This window comes from Pinus tabuliformis, chromosome 3_1 (genome assembly GCF_031772625.1).
Source record: "Pinus tabuliformis cultivar Carrire ecotype Pingquan chromosome 3_1, CPIR1, whole genome shotgun sequence".
Taxonomy (NCBI): domain Eukaryota; kingdom Viridiplantae; phylum Streptophyta; class Pinopsida; order Pinales; family Pinaceae; genus Pinus; species Pinus tabuliformis.
In genome coordinates, this window is record NC_142301.1 from 407,836,991 (window position 1) to 407,860,987 (window position 23,997).

General features: G+C 38.8%; 1 protein-coding gene across 23 annotated transcripts in view; it reads left to right on the top strand.

The window, feature by feature from the left end:
* The window catches only part of LOC149187470 (nudix hydrolase 20, chloroplastic-like), a 614,870-nt gene that overhangs the window by 294,094 nt on the left and 296,779 nt on the right, over positions 1 to 23,997 (top strand). For 3 of the 23 annotated variants that reach the window (XM_089411360.1, XM_089411365.1, XM_089411369.1), the window contains one exon: positions 20,495 to 20,574. The exons of the other annotated variants lie outside the window; for them this stretch is intronic. In XM_089411360.1, the coding sequence (XP_089267486.1) occupies positions 20,495 to 20,574 (80 nt within the window). The remainder of the gene's footprint in view (positions 1 to 20,494; positions 20,575 to 23,997) is intronic. 23 annotated transcript variants of the gene reach the window in all.

The window sequence follows — 23,997 nt, forward strand, 5'->3', positions numbered from 1 at the left end:
ATGTGAGAATCCAGAATCTGCACCCATGCAACACACAACAAGACATAAGTAGCGTCCATCCAAAAAATCATCATATAACATTAAGCACAGGAAAGATATAAGCTCTTCATTTATTAACTAATCTAGAAAATCAAATCTAATCCTAAAACCGAAATGAAAACGCTGAAATGACAAGGAGTAGGGTTAGAAATACAATACAAAGGATGCCCCATGGCATCAGATGTGTTCAATATAGTGTATACTGAGCATTTTCCTGCTTTCAGGCAAATCTGTCGGCTGCTTGTCGGATGTGCCATGTCCAATTCTACACATGGTAGGACTTTTTCCTATCCGAAAATCAAGCTGCTCGCAGCCGTTTGATGCATCAAATCTTCTTCTCATTTTCTTTCTCTTGCGCTTTTTCTTTGTGGCAGGTTGTATCACTGATGACATGGAACTTTCTGTTTCAAAGCTATCAGATGAAGTATATAAGATATGCGTGACATGTCTTTCTTTATCCTGCATCTGATCTTTATCATTTTTAAGTCTATCTAGATCACCTTCAATTAACCATCTTTCAAGCGAACCAATGACCTCCTCATAATAAGATGGAACTTGTTGCAACAAATGAGAAGGCTCTTGATCTGTTGATGTCCCCTGGTTTCTCTGTTGAACCTGTATTTTAACGGCATCCATCTGACTAGAGTGTTCAACCTTTATAGCACTGATTTGCCTGACATGGTCTTCTCCTATATCTTTTATTACTTTATCGTTCTTTTCCTTTATATTCATCAAGCAATACTGCATGGAGTTTATTTCTTCTTTATGATTTGCTTGCATGGTAGCCAACTGATTATTATGATCAAACGTCATGATAGTCATTTCTTCATCTATAGTTAATAACTTGTTTTGCATAGAATTAATTTCCCTATCATGATCAGCTTTCATGGTCGTCATATTTTCCTCTAAGCCTGACATCTTGCTTTGCATAAAACTAATTTCTGTGTCATGATTAATCTTCATGGCTTCAATTTCCTTACTATGTTGATTTTGCATGATCTCCATCTCCCTATTTCACTTTTCCAGGTGAGTGCATAAAGTTCTCACATCATTGGCGTAATTAGTTTGATTTATCTCCATATTTCTTACCAGTAGCAATAGATCTTGTATAATTTGCTTATGATCTTCCTTTTCATTGTCAACACTACTATGATCTGCAATGGTACAAGTAGATGGCACATTCTGATATGAAGAATTGTCTTGGACAGCTGGACCTTTTACAAGATTACTTTCATTTTGTTGCACAATTTTAGGGGCACAAGGCGAGTTATCTGGATCACCATATCTATCTTTAAAAGCATCGACAATGTCTTGCAAAGAAATGAAGGAATCTTCAGGACAACTATTAAACCAGTTCAAAGCATCACCCTTTAAAGAATGGGCAAATAGACGCATCTTGACATCTTCATGATTATATTGAGGAAGTCTACAATATATGATCATTACACAAGTAAACCTGTTTAAATGTTGTCTAATAGCGACCGAATCACCATCTGAGAACTTAAATAATTTAGAGATAGCCTCTTTCGGAAAATCATGGAGATTATCAGTAAAATGTCATGGTTTAAATGAATAATCCATGATGAATAATAAGGGATCAAATGGATGATAGAAAGAGATTTCTGCTCAAGAAAATTAAGAGATGAAAGAAGTGGAGTCGCCACTTGAACAATGAATTTAATTCTAAGATCCAAAAAGCAACCAACAAGTAGATATGAGGGAGGCTTCTTGTCTGGGAAAAATAAGAAAATGGAGTCGCCACCCAAACAAGAAACAAATCGAAGAGAGACTACTGATATGACAAAAGATAAGGTGATGAAAGAGATCCAAATGATGCCAAAAAAAGTTGAATCTGCCAGCTCAAACGAGAGATGAGAAAAATGAAAGAATGATGAGAAATGAGAAGATGAATGTCGTTGAAACGCCAGGAACAGAAAAACTCTGTTCCCTGGCAACGGCGCTAAAAAATGTTGTCGCACAGATTGACACGACAACGCTCAGACCGGGGGCTGTCACTCTGATCCCCAATCTCTTCGTTTAAGCCTGTCTCCCGCGGCTAAGGGGGGTAGACCCTATGAGGTGTTGAAGACCAACTGTCGACCAGTTGGGTTGGGAGACACGAAGAAACGAGCACTAAATTGATTTTGTTAAGTTAAAAGACCAGTGCCTTGTGGGTTTGATGTTTAAACAATTATTTATTAGATTTTGTAGAGATGTAAACCATATACAGCAATCATTTATCATCAAACAACCTGAACGATGCAAGATATCTAATAAAACCACAATGTTCTTACAATGATTAAGGCTCAATAATGATATTCCGGCGATTAAAAATTTCGAAAGATAAATGCTTTAAACAACCACGCAATTAACTAGATATCATATTCATGCAGCTAATCTTCAAAATGATCATTCATGTGCAGATTCATATAAAATGATAAACATTCATTCCACATCAAAAATTTTAACCTTAGCAAAGATAATAAAGCGTGATAAACCCCTGAGCTAGGACCGAAAAATATTTCCAATTTTTTTTATTATTATTTTATTTATTTATTTATTTTTTATTTTTATGAATAAAATCTAAGAAAATTAAAACTATTAAATCTAAAAAAATTAATTAAACTATCAAACTAAGCTAAATTTAAAAAATTAATTCCTAGACTAAAACAAAACTATTAAAATCTAAAATTTAAAAGTTTATTCTAAATTTAAATTCTAAATAAAAGGAAAATAGTTTTTTTTTATTTTTTTATTTTTTTATAAAGATTTGAAAAACTAGATACTAAAGCTAACACTAAAAATCTAGACTAATCTAAAATTTAAATAATCTAAACACTATACCAAATCTAAACTAAAATAAAGAATGGAAATCGATTTAAAATTTTTTCTTTTTATATAAAACCTAAACAAAACAAATTAAAAGAAAATCAACTCACGCAGACCATATACTATAATCTAAATAAAAAAATAAAAATAAAATCAAAGTGAAATGACGAACGCAGACCATATACTATAATCTAAATAAAAAAAATAAAATCAAAGTGAAACGACGAATGCAGACCCACTTACCTGACCCATAATTTACCTGACTCATAAAAAACAACACGATTTCCTGCAATGCGTTACAGGTGACAGCGGATTTCTGCGCAGCTTCAAAGCGATGAGTAGCAGCTGCGTTTAATGTTTCATTCTACAACATTCACCCTTGTTTGTACGCAGATGTGGCGTGATTGATGGGCAAAGGAATCCACGGATGGTCGCAGCAGGCTCTGACGGCAGCGAAAACAGGTATACAGGCAACTATGCAACGTTTTGGGGTGGGATATGACTGGCCCGTCAAGATAAATCGATTTGCAGGTGTTTTCAATGCGAACAGCATGGGAGAAAGCCACCTGAAACCTGCACGCACAGTCACGAGGACCCTCACACAACAGGCTCGTGGCACCCTTGACCGCTTGGATTGCTGAAGAGTTGCAGGCAGAGGAGGCCAAATCACCCACGCCTGCGATTTACTGTTTTTTATGCTTGTTAGCTCGACGGCGGTAGGAGAAAACAAAAAAAGAATGTGACTGCGCGGCGGTGTGTGAAAAACTTCTTTGATATCTCCTTTCGGGCCAGGTTTGCAGATACGTGGAGTTCTTCAGCAGCTTGATGGTGGCTACAGTGCAGCAGCGTGGGTCTAAAATCTTTTTAACCGGTGCTCAGAACTTGAGATCGTTACCCACAATGCTTGACGGCAGCAAAGGCCAACAAAGATGCGTTTTAGAGAGGAAGGAAGAGATTGGCGGTTTTGGTAGCCAGAAATTTTAAGATTTTGAATCAACTGCTCAAGAAACCCTGAAATATTTCTCAAACAAAATGCACTTGTAACCTGCAAGAAAAAAGAAAAAACCATAATATACGCATAAAACAAAAATGAAACCCTAGATCAATTAAGTAGTTTACATCTTTTGACTCTTGAATAGCCAGATTTAGCAATAACAGCAGTAACATTATCAGAATTTAATTTTAATGTAAAACGCTTCAGAAAACCCTACATGTATTTATAAAAAATATTTCGAATGATAGGCCCGGGATCAAGAACTGGCTGGGCTCTTTCAGAAAACACAACCCGGGAGTTGGCTGGTTCAGTCGAGAACTTCCCCTAACGCCCGATAATCTGAAAAAAAGGATTTCCTGCACAGCTTAAAATCAACCGTTAACATAGAAGGAAAAAACAATAGTGAAACCCCGATCAAATGGAGATACCTGCCACTATATTTCAGAATCTAAACTACCATTCAAACCCCAAAGATCAGACAAGATACCTGTGCCTAGATCAATCTTAATTAAGCTATCATTAATGGCTGAAAATAAAATTATGCAGAACAAATAGAACAATCTTACAACATTTTCAGAAGAGTAACACCAGCAAGATTTTTAACCCCAAAGTCTTCTTTATTGCACAAAAAAAATGAACTGCAAGAGAGATTCTTCAGCACAAGACTCACAGATCGAATCCACTCTCAAATGACCCCTAGCACCCTATTTAAAGGAAAAAATCCCAACGGCTAGTTCGAGTGATCTATGTTGAAATGATTTCGACCGTCGATGAGAATCAAGATATCTCTTAATCTCATCCGTCGAATTAGTTAATTCATTAAAAAATGAAAATTTGCATTTATTTACTCAAAAATATTATTATTTTATTATTTTTAGGGTTTTTGTTTTATTTTATTATTTTTATTTTTATTTATTTATTTAATTTTATTTAATTTTTAATTTTTTAATTTTTAATTTATTTTTAAATGGATCCTCGAACTTAGCCTTTGGAAAAATCACCTAGGACCTAGGACTTAAGACTTATGAGGGGATTAAAACATTTTCTAACCCTCAAGACACTTTACATCATGACTTTTACAACTTTACATCTTAAGGGAGAAAACCCATTTGACATAGACCCTCATAAACCACCCAGTTCTGCGACACAACTATAATCTAGCAAATTAACACACTAGGATTCTCCTAAAATTCTAATGACAAAATCCATCCCGGCTTTGGGGTTAGGCTGAAGGAAAACTCTGTCGATCATGGATCGGTGAGACGAAAAACCTTCCGGAGCGTAGATTATCACTTAGAAAATTAGGTCCACCTAGGCAATTTACAGACATGACTCATATCTGCTAAGATTATTTACAAATTATACATGCAGACTGGGTTTACAACATAAATTGATCAAGCTGTCGATGACTGCAAAATGGCACGGACATGTCGATCAAGCGCTACCCTTTTTGCAAAGAAAAGGGGGTGTACTGCTATGGGTAGTTGATTGGTAGTGGTCAACAAGGCCATTGGCCTACTACAAGTCTATGGTGTACACATGATCAATCATCAAGTTCATCACCACTACTAGACACAGGATCATCATCAGGAGCTACATAGACATCATCTGGTTCAGAGTCTGAGGATGCCTCAGCCTGATCTGCAACCTCAGTATCAATACCACCAATGACAATAGAAGTGGACCTAATGGAAGCACGAGTTTGTCGACCTGCATGACTAGAGCCTTCCATTGGTTCTTTGCCTTTCCTTGATGCCGCTACTGATCCTAGTTCTGATGCCACCACATAATCTGCTTCATCCCCTGCTAAAGCCATGTCGATATCAAAATCAGCCTCAAACACAGGTTCTTCAGTCTCCTCCACCCATTCTGATGTTGGATCAATATCGTCCAACACGATGGGATCTAGATCAGGAGTTTTGCTCATCATTTGGAGCTCCTATTGCATTTATTGTTTACCCCCAAACCATGAAATCCTGAGAACCATTAAGTCTGCTGAATTTTGAGTGAAATCTAAAATTCTAGTTTCTCCATATGAAATCCAATGAGGTCGAAACCACTCTCAAACATCCTGAGTCATTTCATGGTAATGTTAAAAATTTAAGTAAAATGATGAAAATGAAAATTAAAGGAAATGTTACTTTTACTTTAAGAATTTAACATTACCATCAATTTCCAACATTGTTAGGGTTGAAACACCCTTGGTTTCCCCCCAAAACCCCTGAAACACAGTAAAAAATATGCTTTTATAACTTTATAGTGGGCGTGCCTAAAACTGGCCGGTTTAGGACAGAACCGACCGGTTTAGGACATAACCGGCCAGTTTGATACAAACCGGTTGGTTTTCACCGGTTAGGGCAGAAAAATGGCGAAATGGCCTTTCCAATCGGGTTTTTTGGCCGGTTTAGACCGGCGGCCTTGCTAACCGGCCGGTTAGACTGGTAACCAGTTTTTAAAAACGGTTTTGAAAGCACTGGAATCAGGCAGTTAGATGCAATATACTGTTTATGGAGTAATGTGTGTTGAATCGATCTGAAGGTGCACGGTGTGATGTTGAATTTGCTAGAATGTTGTTTGCAGGATTAACCTTTCTGGGGAGCACGATTGATCATTCAACGCTGAGTGCAATGGCAAATTGCACTGGTCGACAGAGATGGTGCGATGATGAATACGCCTACCACTTTTCCAGCTATAAATTTAGTCTTCAAAGATGCATCACGACTGATGCCACTCGACCCCTACTCAAGGATCCTGATTTTTATGTGCACATTTTCATTGCAATATGGCTTATGCTTCTGTCGGCCATTCCATTTGCAAGTTGGAGCCACATCAAAATACTCACGGTGGCACAGTTCAATTACTTCGAGCTCTGTGATTTCAGTGACTTGGTATGCCAGGTCATTTTTCACCCAACCCTGTTAAAATTGTTCCCCTTGACGGTGGTACCTACCACCTATTACCACCACACTAATCTGTAGCAGAAGAATGGACCATGTGAAAGGAACAATGTGGATCAACTTACAAGTTGAAGCCCCACCACTCATACGTTTCTTGCTCTTGGCTGGATTACCCAATCACTAGTTGGGTTACAGTGTCAATTGATAAAATGAAGTTCCCACAAGCACAAACAATTTGCTCATGGCCAACAAATAAAAATTTCTCATCATTTTGTTGAGCAATTAATATTAAGGAGACAAATTTGTGCTTGGAAGTTTTTTTTCCCGCCAGGGTTTGTTTTCAAGGAAATCTTCCTTCCTGCTCCTGCAATAAATCTGGTTTGGTAATTTTGGCAAGTAACCCTCAGGCTAGCAGGGAAACCAACTTTGATACCAATGTAATGTTCCAAATGCAAGAATTTGGAGATTTCTCGAATTTTAACTCAACAAAATACTTTAGATAAAATTTCCATTCATAAACAAATGATTGCCATTTAAAATATGACAAATAGAGCTCGACAATTCAACAATATGACACATAAAAAATAATCTTAGCTTTTATTATAATAGAAAACTGGGATTTACATGCTGATAGAACAAAAATAGCTGAGATGGATAAGTTGGCCTCAAGAATCTGCGCTAATGATGCATTGGCCCTCCAAACTGAGTTAAACTACAACTACTAAGCTCTCCTGTGAATTTTGAATGAATCCACCAAGGAGAGAGATGGATTCTCACCCAACTCTCACTAAAACACCTAAGGGTTTCCGTCCTGAGGCTACTGGAATAGAGAACTATTTTCTCAAACCTCTCACACAAAAACAATGTACAAATCCAAGATGTCCTCAAATGGTCTCCCCCTCTTTTATAAATTTGATGGACCCCTCTAGAAGCCTTCATTTTATTATTATTTTAATCACTTAGCACCTTTTCCCTCCTTTTAATTTAATTAAAATACCTTTTTAATTTGGGAAAATGGTAAATCGGCCACCATTCCTACTCAGACCACTGAAAGTTACTTCCCACCATCTGATCCTATAGATCTTCCTTTTTCGGTTCCAATGAGCCATTACACTAAGGTGTTCCGTCAAATAGTCCTCCTAGAATGCCACCTTGAGTGTAATTAATTAAGTTATGCCCAAAAATAGCCCTGTTTTATAAAAGTTGTTGGAATGCAACATAACGAAAGGCAAATTGTTCCGATGATGGAATATGCCAAGCGAATGCCATTGGATCCCATAAAAACTCCTCAAAACTCCCCTGATATCTTGGATGACATAAACGTTCTCCCATGCCTTGGCGATCCTGTGCCCTAAAAGTCCATCCTGACTATACTATAGAGGGAAATAAAAATGGGGACATGACATTTTCTTGTTTGAAGGAGAACTGATTAGGGTAGCTCAAAAGCCCATAAAAAATTATCAAAAATAATTTTTTTAATATAAATGCCATCAATAATCCAAATCTTACCAATTATCAAGCTTCCATTAGCATTACAGTTTGGGGTTGCTTGTTATGAAACCAGCTCAAGAAAAGATAGAAAAGATAGATCAACGCCTTAGAATTCAGCCTCTTCGAGGGGGCAACCTCCTTTACATTACATAAATGAACAATTCTTGGATGATACAAATGAAAAGACCTCCTTTCTATATATAGGAGTCTAAGGGGTCATAACATAATGAGAGCCGACATAACAATAATAATGTAAGGGCACAATAATAACAATAGTGGGCTTCTATGGGGCACAATAGTAACAATATGGGCACTACATGGGTACATCAATATAATAAGTGGGTTATACTAATAACAATAAGGGGTTACACTAGTAGTATAGGGGCCTAACATGCCCCTCTCCTTCAAAAAGCGTTGTCCTCAATGCTTGAGTAGTTCTTGATGCTTCCGTATAAAACTCTTGTCCTCCCATGTGGAATATTCAGCGGGTAAGTTCTTCCACTTGATGAGATACTCTGAAATTGATCGATTTCGTAGCTGTCGGGTTCTTGTTTCTGTCACTGCTCCAGGTTCCAATATGATTTTTCCTTCCTCTTTAATTTCTGGCAATATTGTTTGAATTGGGATCTTTTGCAACTTTTGAATAAGTGGCCATACTTCTTCGTTCTTCTTCCATTCATCCCTTGCTTCGTTTATCCAATCTCGTTGGATAATATAAATAGCACAAAACAATGCTTCCACATCCTCATCCTTGAAGAGTCTTCCCATTCGGTAAGGTCGCCGTTTTTTAAGTGCCTGTTGTTTCGTTTGATTTTGCACCGAAGTGGCGTTATCCTTTAAAAGTTGGAGAACTTGTTGTTGATGCTCGATGTGTTCTTTTACTGCTTGAACCTTTTTCTTCTTGATATGTCCTTCTATCTCTAGAGTTTGAGGAGTGGTAATTTCTTCCAATCCTTTACAATATATGGCCGGATTTATTTCTTGATGCTCGATGTGCTCTTTCACTTCTTGAACATTTTTCTTTTTTATATGTCCTTCTATCTTGATAGTTTGAGGAGTGGTAATTTCGAACAATGAATTACAAGATATGGTTGGATTCATTTCTTCTTTCTTGATGTGATCTTTCACTTCTTGCACCTTTTTCTTCTTGATATGTCCTTCTATCTTGAGAGTTTGAGTAGTGGTAATTCTTGCCAATGCTTTACAAGATATGGTCTGATTCATTTCTTCTTTCTCTGGGGTGGGGTCCTGGCGTATATCTTCTTCTTTTGTTGTTTCTTGATCATTTTCTTCCTCCTCTTCATATTCTATGTAAAATAATTTCTTCTCAACACACTTATGACCTTTAGTGCATTTGCTATCACAATTGTAACAAAGCCCTTTTTCTCTTTTTTCTTCCAATTGTTGTGGTGTAATCCTTGTAGGTTGTAGAAGGCTAGGAGAAACAACACTTCCATCTTTATAGTTGTGAGGGGTACACTTCCTAGTTTCCATAATTTTGCTTTCCACTATGTCACAAAGCCCTTTTACTCTTTCCAATTGTTGTGGTGTTGCTCTAAAGAAGGTGTTGCTCTTTGTATCCTCATAATGTGCTATCATTTCCTCCGTGAAAATTGACCACGTAACAAGTTGTTTACGAGAACAAAGCCCTTTGTACCATAAAAATTGATCTGGTTCTAAATATGAAGATGCAATACATACCTTTTGTAACAGTTGTACACCATGTATATCAAAATATTGCTCCATCTGAAGTATCCAATTTACCGGATCCTTGCCATCAAACTTCCTCATCTTGCTTTTTCTTGATTTTAGGAGCTCTACCTTGAAACGACTGTAACTCTGTACTTTCAGATCTTTAAGTTCTGAAATTGTGACCTGTAGTAGCCCTTTGTGTCCTCTTTCCAATGCCACCAGTCTGATCCAAATTGGATTCTCCAAGAAAGAGTTATGCACAATCTCCCAAGATGACCTGATTATAGACTAGTTCAATAGAGCGAACTTGTACGACGTGGCACGAGTCACTGTTTCAACCTTTGGATCTGAAAAATGCACAAAAAGAAGCTATAGTCCGTCCTCTTTCTGCACCTTCTTACGAAATTTCAATCCGATCCCCAGAGAGAAAGTTATGACGATTTTCCCCAGGTCACCTGTTTTGAATGTAATTCAGGAGTCTGGAAAAAGACCAATTTCCTCATATCATATCTCCGGAAATATCGCGCGAAAAGCTCTGAAATTCGTGCCCAAGGTTCAACGCAATTTCTTTTCAAATGGGTTTTTTTTGCGACTTCTGAAACGTCACAGAAAAAAAGTTATAGCGAAAATGCCACGATGACCTGTTTGGAGCAGCGAAACCCTAGAATCCAAAGCTTTGATACCAAATGTTATGAAATCAGCTCAAGAAAAGATAGAAAAGATAGATCAACGCTTTAGAATTCAGCCTCTTCGAGGGGGCAACCTCCTTTACATTACATAAATGAACAATTCTTGGATGATACAAATGAAAAGACCTCCTTTCTATATATAGGAGTCTAAGGGGTCATAACATAATTAGAGCCGACATAACAATAATAATGTAAGGGCACAATAATAACAATAGTGGGTTTCTATGGGGCACAATAGTAACAATATGGGCACTACATGGGTACATCAATATAATAAGTGGGTTATACTAATAACAATAAGGGGTTACACTAGTAGTATAGGGGCCTAACATTGTTTGACCACAAAATGGAGCTCCAACTATGACGAGACATATCTCCTCAACCATGAGGAGTTATGGGGTGTGCCACCTACCATTGGAATCGACACGCGAGGGCTATCAAATGAAGATAGTCGTGTAAGAAAAAACACTGATCTTCACAACCAAATTCCTCATCAAACGCGGGGCATCATGGCACACCACAGGAGTGCCTTATCCTTCTAAGGGTTATTGTTAAGTTATGGTATGTTATATGCTTATAACAGTTTACTTCTTTCTCTTATTATATTCCACCGATTAGCAATCACATGTACATAAAGTAAAGTGCAGATAGAACATTAAACGATCGACAGAAAACAAGCCAAGACAAGAGACACAAGATGTGGCGGCTAGCTAGGGACAAACCCCACAATGTGTGGGGAAACCCTTTGATCAAATCTTCTTTTATCTTCAATAATTCAGCAGAGAGAAATAGTACAATAAATCTGATTCATATCAGCAGTAGCAAACCCTAGATTAGTAGCATCAGCATTAGCGGCTTCATTATCAAACTAGGGCAGACCATATCTCACAAACCGACAATCGTATTGACTTCATTCCACCACCAAAAGTTTCGGCTTCCAGAGGAGGTTCAGATGAACCTACATCGTAGTTCAGATGAGGAGATATTCTAGGCCACGCAAGTCAATCTTTACTTCTGCAGTTGCAGCTTCAGTTTCAGCAGTTTCCGACTTCAAACTAGGGCAGTCGATATCTTGCAAACCGTTCGTCGGATTGACTTCATTCCACCACCAAAAGTTGCGGCTTTCAAAGGAGGTTCAGATGAACCTACAACGCAGTTCCAAAGAGGAGATCTTCTAGGTCACACAATTCAGTCTTTACTTCTGCAGTTGCAGCTTCAAATTCAACAGCTTCCGGCTTCACATGTGTGAGAGAGAGAGACCCATTTCAGCGCAGTAGAGAAGAGACTCATATCTGCGCAGTAGAGAGAGAGATGTGATGAGATGAGTGAGTCCAAATGAGGAAATGTCCTCTTATATTTATACACAACGTTGGTGGGTGAATAGATGCGACTGTTGGGCTTCTGAGCCTACATGAGTTGTAGGTCGGCTTGATAATAATTCCATAATCAAAATAAATTCATATCTCCATGAATACTTATCGGAATTGGATGATCTTTATATCAATCCTACACCTCTCGACGAGAGGAATCTAATAAAAATATTATTAGCCATGAATAAGATGACCCACATGAAGTTTTGCCCTGGTTGCCAATTTTAACACTCCCTCTCAACCATGGAGAACTTCATCTGCAATCTGTCTATCGGTCATTACTATTCATCCATCAAATGCACTGCCTTGTACAGCCTGACCCTTGCCCTGCTCTGCTCTATTTTGTCTGTTCTGCTTTGTCTTGTTCTGCCCTGCACTGATCTGTACTGTTTTGTTCTGTTCTACTCTGCTTTTGTCCGAATTACGAAGAAGAAGAAATGATCGAGGATGTATCATACTGACTCAAAGTCAGTCTCAGAGTATGTACCACTGGTCCCAGACCAGTCTCAACCAGCCCAAAGTCAGCGTCATAGTGAGTACAACTCCAATGGTCCCAGACCAATATCATCCTCCACTGGCTCAAAGTCAGTCTCAGAGTATGTACCACTGATCCTAGACCAGTCTCAACCGACCCGAAGTCAGCGTCATAGTATGGTACAACTCCTACCATTGGTCCCAGACCAGTATCATTGATCCCAGATCAATGGAGGTCATCCTAGCGTAGGGAGTACGGTAGTTACAACGATGCGTCCATCGGTACTACTATGGTCCCTAACTTCATTTCCCTGCTCATTGATCAGATGAGAGGTACTTCCCATGAGTCCCAGACTGCATGGGTAGGATGCCTCGACAGGAGAACTAATCAATCCTGTCCTCACAGGAGAACACATCAATCCTGCTACAATTGCCATGGAGAATAGATCAATCCAGGCCTCACAGGAGAACACATCAATCCTGCTACAATTGCCATGGAGAACACATCAATCCAGGCTGCCATGGAGAACACATCAATCCAGGCCTCACAGGAGAACACATCAATCCTGCTACAATGTCGCCATGGGGTGTACATGTATACCACCAGGTGATAGTGAATAATCTTGTGGTCATATGCTGCTCCAAGAAGCACCCCGCACCCCCCTGGAGCTCTCAAAGCTCAATGCATCATACATGACCCTCATTGGAGGGTCTTTGAACAACCCCAAGTTGTTCACGGAAAGTCAGAAATTTTACTTTCCCAAGGGGTTTTGTCAGAATGTCGGCGACCTGTTCATCTGTACCGATATGATGGAGCCTTATAGCTCCCCGTTGCACCATATCTCGAATATAATGGTATCTGATATCAATATGCTTGGAGCGATCATGGAATACGGGATTCTCTGACAAACGAATCCCACTTTAGTTGTCACAAAGGATCACAGTGGTATCCAATGTGAATCCAAACAACTCACTGAAGAGCTTTCGCAACCAAACTGCCTCACAAGAAGCCATGCTAGCAGCAATATACTCTGCTTCGGCGGTGCTCAAAGCCACCGACTTTTGTTTCCTGCTCATTCAGGATATCGAAGCAGATCCCAAGGAGAAACAACACCCGGAAGTGCTCTTACGGTCCTCCACATTGCCTGCCCAGTCAGCATCAGTGTATCCAAATAGTCTCACATCTCTGGCAATGTATCTTAACCCATAAGTGATAGTGCCACGAAGATATCTCAGCAGATTCTTGGCACCAATCCAGTGTATGTGGTGGGGTTCAACCATATGCTGGCTCATCGTGTTGACTGCAAAGCATATATCTGGACGGGAGTTCACTGAGAACATTAATGCTCCGACGAGTTGCCGATACTCGGTAGCATTTCGTAAAACAGGTCCAGCAGCACTACCGCTTAACTTCTTGAAGTCAAGCTCCATTGAAGTAGTTACAGGCTTGCAGTCCACCATTCCGAATCTTTCCAATATCTTCACCACATATTTTCCTTGAGATAGGAAAATTTCTCCTGGCTTTTGCCACACTTCAAGTCCTAGGAAGTAGTGCATCAGTCCTAGGTCTTTCATTTCAAGTTCAGAGGCTAGCTCCCTCTTACATTTGTGAATGAGAGGGTCTGCACCTGTTAGAAAAAGGTCATCCACATACAACACCAGTATGAGAGGCTTGTCATCTTCAACCTTAAAGTAAAGGTTAGGATCGGCTTCACTCCTAGTGAATCCCAACTTCATCAAGTAGCTATCGATCCTCTCATACCATGCTCGGGGAGCTTGCTTCAGCCCATGGAGAGCTTTCTTCAACCTGCATACATGAGATTTTCGATCATAAATCTCAAATCCTTCGGGTTGCTCCACATAGACCTCTTCTTTGATCGAGCCATGCAAGAACGCAGTCTTGACATCCATCTGATGTAGGTTCCATCCTTGTGAAGCGGCAAGGGCTATGATCGAGCGGATGGTCGTATATCTGGCAACAGGTGCAAATATCTCATCATAGTCTATACCTTCCTTTTGGGAGAAACCTCGAGCAACAAAACGAGCCTTATACTTTTCCGTGCTTCCTTCTGTTGCATGCTTTATCTTGTAAAGCCATTTGGAAGTAACAACAGTCTTGACCTGGGGTCTGGGAACTACTTCCCAAACTTCATTCTTTATGATAGACTCATATTCTTCGGTCATAGCATCCTTCCATACTTGATGCTTGACGGCATCTGAGAATGACGAAGGCTCATTTTGTATGATCGTGCTCATGATGGCCAGGTATCCTTGATACCTATTAGGTTTCTTACTTTCACGAAAGGTTCCTCGGGGTGCAGCATGTCCTTCAGCATCATCAAGTAACCCCTTAAGCCATGAAGGCCTCTTCCTAGAAGAGGAAGGCTCACTTGGAGGAGGATCAATCGGATCCATGGGTTCTTCTACATCGGGCATTGACTCATCATCCTTTTCTTTCGGTTCCCTGGTGTCGGCTTCTTGAGAGCTCCTCAAAGTCGGAAGATTGATCACCTTGCTGAGAGCCATATCTTCGTCAAAGGTGACATCATGACTAATTATGACTTCCCTTTGACCGGCTACATAGATTCTATAGCCTTTAGTATTTTCACCATAGCCCACGAAAATTCCCTTCTTTCCAGATGCTCCCAATTTATTTCTTTTCTCTTTCGGCACATGAAAGTATACAAGGCTTCCAAAAATTTTAAAATGAGAAACATCAGGTTTCTTACCGGTGAATTTTTCTTCAGGAGTCTTGGAACCCAATGCTTGATGAGGGCATCGATTTTGTACATATACGGCAGTGTTTGCAGCTTCAGCCCATAGAAACTTAGGAAGACTTTGATCATGTAGCATGGCCCGGACAGCTTCCATAATTGTGCGGTTTTTCTTTTCTGCCACACCATTTTGTTCAGGAGTATACGGTGTAGTAGTCTCCCTCTTGATGCCAGCCTCTTTACAAAAATCATGGAACTCATTAGATTCATATTCAGTCCCATTGTCAGTTCTTAAGATCTTGATCTTCTTTTCGGTTTGATTCTCGACTAGGGCTTTGAAGTGTCGGAACCAAGGGAACACTTCATCCTTCTTTTTCAAGAAGTATATCCAGGTCTTTCAAGAATGGTCATCTGTAAAAGTGAGATGATATGAGTATCCTCCCAAGGAGTTCACAGGCATCATACTTGATATGTCTGAGTGAACTAGTTGTAATATATCGGAGGTCTTGCTTTGACTTGAAGGGAATGGTCCCCTTTTGAGCTTTCCTTCGGCACATCCGGGACATACACCTTCTTTCTCTACTTGGAATTCAGGCATCCCCGTTACCATCTGTCTTACATTGGGTAGAGCTTTGTAATGGAGGTGGGCAAACCTCCGATGCCAAAGTTCGGACTGAAGCGTTGTGTCACAAGACATGACACCTAGCGGACTTCCACCAACTTGATATAAAGAATCAACTCGAAACCCAAGAGTGAAAGCATCTTTAACATTATTTTTCCATATGCGTACCTTACCATCGCTAAAGGTTACCTTATAGCCTTTGTCTTCCATTGCCGAGATGGATACCAGGTTCTTTTTGAGATTAGGTACATATAATACATCTTGTAAGTGAATCGTATTACCTTGATTCAGTTTAAGAGAAACATTGCCTACACCTTTCACTGGGTATTTCATGTCATCTCCAAGGACAATTTCCAGGTTAGTTTCTTTCTCTACCAAATTATGGAGTACTTCTTTGTAACCAGTCAAGTGTCTTGAGGCACCACTATCAATGAGCCAAATTCCCATTGAGTCCGAAGGAGCGGAGGTAGATAGAGCAGCTGGTAGATAATATTCAGCCTGCTTATCGTCAACAGTGTTAGATTCATACCTGGAATTTCTAGCCTTCTTGAATGGTTGCCCTCTTCCTTGATTTCCCGCATTCCTTTTTCCTTTGTTGTTGAATTTTCCATTCCTTCGATTACCATGAGAGGGATTTTGATCATCGTCACGGTGAGAGTCCTTTCTATCAGGGCATTCCCTTGCATAGTGACCTGCTTTATTGCAAATGAAACATCGTCCTTTTCTTCCACCCTTAAATCTAGCCTTTCTTTTCGATTTAGACCCAAAATTATTTCTTTTCTTAGCATGAGAAGAAAAAGCAGCAGGAGGACCTTTAGGCAAGGGCATTTCCTGCTCTTCTACCCTTGTTTGTTCTTGAATGCATCTAGCCATTAATTCCTCGAAACTAGGAATTACATTATTGTTCAGAAGAGTAGTCCTAAACACATACCATTCAGATGGTAATCCTCCGAGAGTTGTGAGTGCCATTTCTCTGTCAGTAATGGTTTCCCCAATAGATAGGAGATCGTTCTTGATCTCGGTGATTCTTAAGAAGTATGCTTGCATACTTTCATCTTTACCCTTCTTGATTTCCCTCAACTTATTTCTAAGAAACAAAACTTGATTTGCATCATTAACTTTAAATAAACTCACCAGTCTGTCGTAGATTTCCTTGGAGGTGTCTAGATTAGAGATGTAGGCCACCAAGCGCTTGTCGATAGAGTCCTGGATGATCTTCTTTGTTTTGACTTCTCCATTTTTCCATTTGTTCCAGGCAGCAGCAGATGCATTTGATGAAGGCTCAACAATATTGCCTCTTACATGGTCCAGCACTCCTTGACCTTCAAGGGTTAGATCGATAGACATCTTCCATCCGTGATAGTCAGCTTTCTCACGGAGCTTGTCTTCGGCAGGAAAGGGTGTTGAGGACCCCATAGTTCTTTTAGGATAGCCTTGCCAATCTTCTCTTCAATGATTGCTCTTGCTCTTGCTCTTGCTCGGGCTTTGTCTTCACCTCAGCTCTGATACCATGTTAAGTTATGGTATGTTCTATGCTTATAACAGTTTACTTCTTTTTCTTATTATATTCCACTGATTAGCAATCACATGTACATAAAGTAAAGTGCAGATAGAACATTAAACGATCGACAGAAAACAAGCCAAGACAAGAGACACAAGATGTGGCGGTTAGCCAGGGACAAACCCCACAATGTGTGGGGAAACCCTTTGATCAAATCTTCTTTTATCTTCAATAATTCAGCAGAGAGAAATAATACAATAAATCTGATTCATATCAGCAGTAGCAAACCCTAGATCAGTAGCATCAACATTAGCGGCTTCATTATCAAACTAGGGCAGACCATATCTCACAAACCGACAGTCGGATTGATTTCATTCCACCACCAAAAGTTTCGGCTTCCAGAGGAGGTTCAGATGAACCTACATCGCAGTTCAGATGTGGAGATCTTCTAGGCCATGCAAGTCAATCTTTACTTCTGCAGTTGCAGCTTCAGTTTCAGCAGTTTCCGGCTTCAAACTAGGGCAGTCGATATCTTGCAAAACATTTGTCGGATTGACTTCATTCCACCACCAAAAGTTGCGGCTTTCAAAGGAGGTTCAGATGAACCTACAACGCAGTTCCACATAGGAGATCTTCTAGGTCACGCAAGTCAATCTTTACTTCTGCAGTTGCAGCTTCAAATTCAACAGCTTCCGGCTTCACATGTGTGAGAGAGAGAGACCCATTTCAGCGCAGTAGAGAAGAGACTCATATCTGCGCAGTAGAGAGAGAGAGATGCGATGAGATGAGTGAGTCCAAATGAGGGAAAGTCCTCTTATATTTATACACAATGTTGGTGGGTGAATAGATGCGACTGTTGGGCTTCTGAGCCTACATGAGTTGTAGGTCGGCTTGATAATAATTCCATAATCAAAATAAATTCATATCTCCATGAATACTTATCGGAATTGGATGATCTTTATATCATTCCTACACTTCTCGACGAGAGGAATCTAATAAAAATATTATTAGCCATGAATAAGATGACCCACATGAAGTTTTGCCCTGGTTGCCAATTTTAACAGTTATTGACCAATGGAGCTTCTGATCAATGCAATCCATAGATGAATATTAAGAACGCTCAAAGACAACATTGACAACACCTTTCAACAACTATCTCTATCAAGGTCTCCTATTTGTGCTCCTCCTAGATAGTGAAAGAAAAGCCCGATGGTGGTCACACTCGGCTAGAAGGAATTGATAACCACGAAGGTGAAATAAGGCAGCGAGCATAACTTCCAAGCATCATGATTGATATTTTGACTTCAAACCATGATCCTTACTTAGATGCATAATACACTAATTGTAAACACTTTGTATGAAACAATGAATAAAATACCTCATCTATGTTGAACCACCATTATCGAATGAGCATATTGATCAAGTAAATGAGTTGAGCATATGAGGAACAAGAGGCATATGCATGTGGAGTATGCTGGTCATCATCTCTACAATGATCTTTGTTGTGGAGAAGTGAAGAATATGTGTAGTTGTTGGCTGGAAATATGCACCACAAGAGAAAATTTTTCTTGTAGGGTTACCCATATATATGAATGGGTAATAGGTACCAAATTGGCCCTACTTGGTTGAGTTGGTAAAGGCGTGCTAAGGATATCGAAGTTCAACATTGGGCGGAAATATTTTGACTTTGGTGGATCGTGCACTACGTCCAATTAGTAACATGTTCCAAACAAAATTTAAGCACATTTGAACTTTGGAACAATTTTATGCAAACTTGCAAAAGGCCACCTTTACCAATAAGTCTCGTTGGCTTGTTTTTGTCAATGATTTTGTTATAGTTCAGATAACCTTCCCATGTACACTATTCTCTTCAGTTAGATAACATATTTTTTTGTCTCCACATGTTTCTCTTATGGAGTGTTGTGGATGTATGCGAGTTGTTACTCAAGTGTAAAATCTTTCCCCTAGGCTAACTAACAGCTTAGGTTTGATCTTGTGGTGGCAAGTCATTCCATGTAACATCAAGTTTCTTATGGGTTGTGGAGAACAAAATTGTCAAGCTAAGGAATCGATGACTGGGAATCAATTCAATCAGGCTTAAAAAATAGAATTGGATCCTTTCAATGTTGCTAAATAGAGTTTCTTTTGGGAAATTGGGAATTGAAGACTAAGCATCAATTGAATCAGGGCCAAAATATTGAGTTGGATTCTTTCAATTTTGCTAAGTAGAGTTTCTTTTGGGAAATTGGGCATCAACTTTGTGATTTGAAAACTATCAAGGTCAAGGCGCTAAAATTCAGGGACAAATTAACTAGTATAACGATGCTCATTACTCTAGAGAAATAATGTACTTCCACTACATAAAACAGAAATTGGTCTTTGAATGGAATTGTATCCATATCATGTTGATTAGTGATTTGTGTTGTGCACTATGTAATAGGCTCGTAGCTTGTAGCATGTTTTTTGGACTTTAGAGGCCTTTTATAGTCTCATTAATTTTGTATTTGGTTGCTGATATGTATTTCACTGTGTCATTTTGATATATTAACCCTTACATGGTATATAGTATATACATGAGCAGACTTTTCATATTGTCTAATGGTTTGGAATATTTAAAATATTTTTTTATTAAAATTTAAATATTTTATATATGTTTTAGTAAACCAAGTCATTGAAATCAGATTCGTGAATGTCAGTCTGAGTCTGAGTTGACCCTCAAATGATTCTAAGTCCGAGTCTAAGTTTTAAAACATGGCACAACCTTGATGAAACACTAGATTGCTAACTTTGGGCGATTAGGATAAAGGGTCATGATGGGCATGGGGAGCAGTCTTCACTTCACTCACCATTTTTTTGTTATAGTCTTGTCGAAAATGTTATTGAGCCCCAATATGGTTTCAAATTTTGTACCCAGTTTATGGGATCATGTTGTCATTGGATAAATATGCTAACTTCCGTTATCATTTCCTGGATAACTAAATTTCCACTTGAGAGATTTGTAGGTCTAATTAATTGTTAGGTTCTATGATTTTCTGGTTTTAAGTTGTTGTTTCTGCACTTTTCCTATTACGAACAAAATCATGATGCTTTAAGTTGAAACATGTTGTAAGCAGTCCCTGGTATTAAAGAAATATTCATTAATTATTTGAATTTGATACATCTTGTTTTGTGAATCTTTGCAGCCAGTTGGGATCACTTGTAAAGAAAATCTCATAAAAGAATGCAATGAAGAAGCTGCCATTCCAAGGACCATCGCTGAAATGTATGATGCTTCACTCTCTCCTACGTTCCTCTAGCACTCAAAATTAATCTTTCACATATAACTATAGTTCAATCCTCTTAGTGTCAATGTTACATTTATCGTTATTGGCAATCTATCGCCGGGGGTGCAACATTAAATAATCAGTAATATCGAGGAAATTATCAGGGAATTTAAAAAAATACAAAAATAATATTTTTTTCTCAAATTTTTAACTTCTAAAACAACAACAACATCAAACCAACACATTTCTACATAAATATGAAATAAAATTGATATATAAGATGTCAAGTGATACATCAGACCAATGTTGATAATATCGTTCTTGGCCAAATATCTGCGGGGGCCTTGAAAACATCTTTTCGGCAATATTGGCGAAAATATCAGAAAATATCAGCAAACATAAAAAATACATAATATATTCATCTTTTTCAGATTTTTAAACATATAAAGCAACAAAAACATGAAATAAAGACATTGGCACATAAATATGAAGAAAGCATTGATATATATTAAGTAGTGGATGTCGAATAAAAATGATACATCAAAGACGATACCAAATCCTACTAATCCTTGATAATTGTTCAATCAAGGACTCAAATGTGGCAAACTAATACAAAATAACATCACATATATAAAAGTGTTTCATCATCATGAGTTATATGTAGCAAAACAAACAAAACTAGCAGCTAGCTATCTGAGGTCAATACCCTTTCCCCCTTTTACGGGAAAACGTGATGGGTTGTTTGCTAGGCCGACCCCTAGCAATAGAAGGCCTTGGCCTTGCACCTAAATTCCTAATGTCAAATGATGACTGTTGGGTATGGAGTTGTGCTCTCCTATATCTATAGCAGACAGTGTTGTCGCTGACGCTCCCACATGCTCCTCCTCCTCCTCCTCCTGCTCCTTCCCCGAGTCCTTCTCTTGCTCCTTCCCCGAGTCCTCCTCCTCTAACCATGTAGGTGACTCCTCCATGATGGGAACCTCAAACTCCACCCTCCACTTAGACAATACAACAATATTGTTTAAGGAAATGGAATCCACATTCAATGGTTTCTCTATTCGCTACACTCGTAGTTGGAGATTGTAATGCAGATACACCAAGTCATTGAGTCATGAGAACTCCAACCTGTAAGAGTGTCATAAAAAAATTAATGAGTCTTGACACTTGAGGGTAGGAAATTAGTAAATTACAATAAATGTAATTGTTTAGTTGAAGGCTTGTTACCCACCACATTGTGGGTAATATCCCTAGGAGGATTTTTTTCTTCTCCAAGATGGTCCTCCGCTGATAGCCAACAACGCCTTGCAACCATCAACTAGCTCATTGTGCCACTTTTCCGCCACCTGAGCCAGCCATGTGGTCTCTCGCCCATCTGCCATGATCGTATGTTTGAAGGTGGGCCTCCCTAATCCAAATGATGCCTTGTCATTTGGACCTTGAGTATTGTAGTTTGCTTATCATGGACACGTCTGGGTATGGATTAATGGGGGGATTCAGTGGAAAAAATAGGCTAGGTTTGTGCTTCTATCCCCTAGACCCCTTTTAGGAATTAACCTTGGATTCTAGTCCCGTGGGATCTCTTTCACTGACCATTTGGTTCTAGGGATGGTATTTGACGAGAAACCCCAAACTTGGTTGCGTGGTCCCGCTCCTTTATCCACTCATATTACCCTCTTTCCATTCATTACTACCCGATCCATCATTTCTCCCACCTGTGTCTACAATCCTCCATCGGGTCTGTTGACCACTACGTGTCAACTTCCCATAGCAGTATACCCCGTTTTTTCCATAAAAGGGATAGCGCTTGATCGACATGTCCATGCCATTCGACAGTCATCGTCGACTTGATCATATTATGTTGTAAACCCAGTCTGCACGTGTGAATTGTAAATAATCTTAGTAGATATGAGTCATGTATGTAAATTGCCTAGGTGGACCTAATTTCCTAGTGATAATCTACATTCTGGAAGGTTTTTTGTCTCACTGATCTATGATCGGCAGAGTTTTCCTTCAGCCTAACCCCAAAGCCGGAATGGATTTTGTCATTAGAATCTTAGGAGAATCCTAGTGTGTTAATCTGCTAGATTATAGTTGTGTCGCAAAACTGGGTGGTTTATGAGGGTCTATGTCAAATGGGTTCTCCCCCTTGAGATGTAAAGTTGTAAAAGTCATGATGTAAAGTGTCTTGAGGGTTAGAAAATGTTTTAATCCCCTCATAAGTCCTAAGTCCTAGGTCCTAGGCGATTTTTCCGAAGGCTAAGTTCGAGGATCCATTTAAAAATAAATTAAAAAATTGAAAAAAGAAAAATAATAATAATAAATAAATAAAAATAATAAAATAATAAATTAAAGTAAAAACCTAAAAATAATAAAATAATAATATTTTGAGTAAATAAATGCAGAATTTCAATTTTTTAATGCATTAAAAATTCGACGGATGAGATTAAGAGATATCTTGATCCTCATCGACGGTCGAGATCATTTTGACATGGATCACTGGAACTAGCTGTTGGGAATTTTTCCTTTAAATAGGGTACTAGGGGTCATTTGAGATCAGGATTCGATCTGTGAGTCTTGTGCTGAAGAAGCTCTCTTGTAAACTTTTTTTGGTGCTAATAAAGAAAGACTTTGGGGTTGAAATCTTACTGGTGTTACTCTCTTGAAGTGCTGTGAGCTATTTTATTTTCTACATATTTTAATTTTCAGCCATTAGTAACAGGTTATTGTAGAGTATTGTTGAACACAGGTATCTTGTTCACTTGCTAGGGTTTGAATGGTATTAGAATTTCTGAAATAATGGCAGGTATCTCCATTGCATCTGAGATCTAGTACTGTTTTTTCTCTCTTTATTGATGGTTGAAGTGAGCTGTGCAGGAAACCCTTTTTGAAGAAAATCAGTGTGCGTTTGGGGAAGTTCTCGGCTGAACCAGCCAACTCCCACAAGCATTTTCTTGCAGAGCCCAGCCAGTTTCGATCTTGGGTTTATCATTTAAGTTTGTCTTTTTGAATTGCATGAGAGATTTCTAAAGCATTTCATAGAAAATCTGAAATTCTGAAAATATTATTGATGATAACTGACAAATATGGCTCTTGCAGAGCTATAATTATGTAATTTTAGCTGATCTAGGGTTTTAGTTTTGTTTTTATGCACATATTATTTTTTTTGGGTGATTTTCCATTACAGGTTGCAGGGTTTTCTGAAGATTTCTGAGGGTCTGTCTAAGCTATTTTGCTGTCCAAGGGTTTCATATATCAGTTGTTTTCAGATCTGGGGTTTCATTATTTGTAGGAAGTTTATTTTTATGTGCTCCCCATCAAACTCCAACGCTGCCCATTCAGCTGATCAAATTGCTACTCATTTATACAAATCCGCATTTCAAAGAAAAATTGCAGTCGTATTCTTTTTTGAGGCCCTTCTCAAC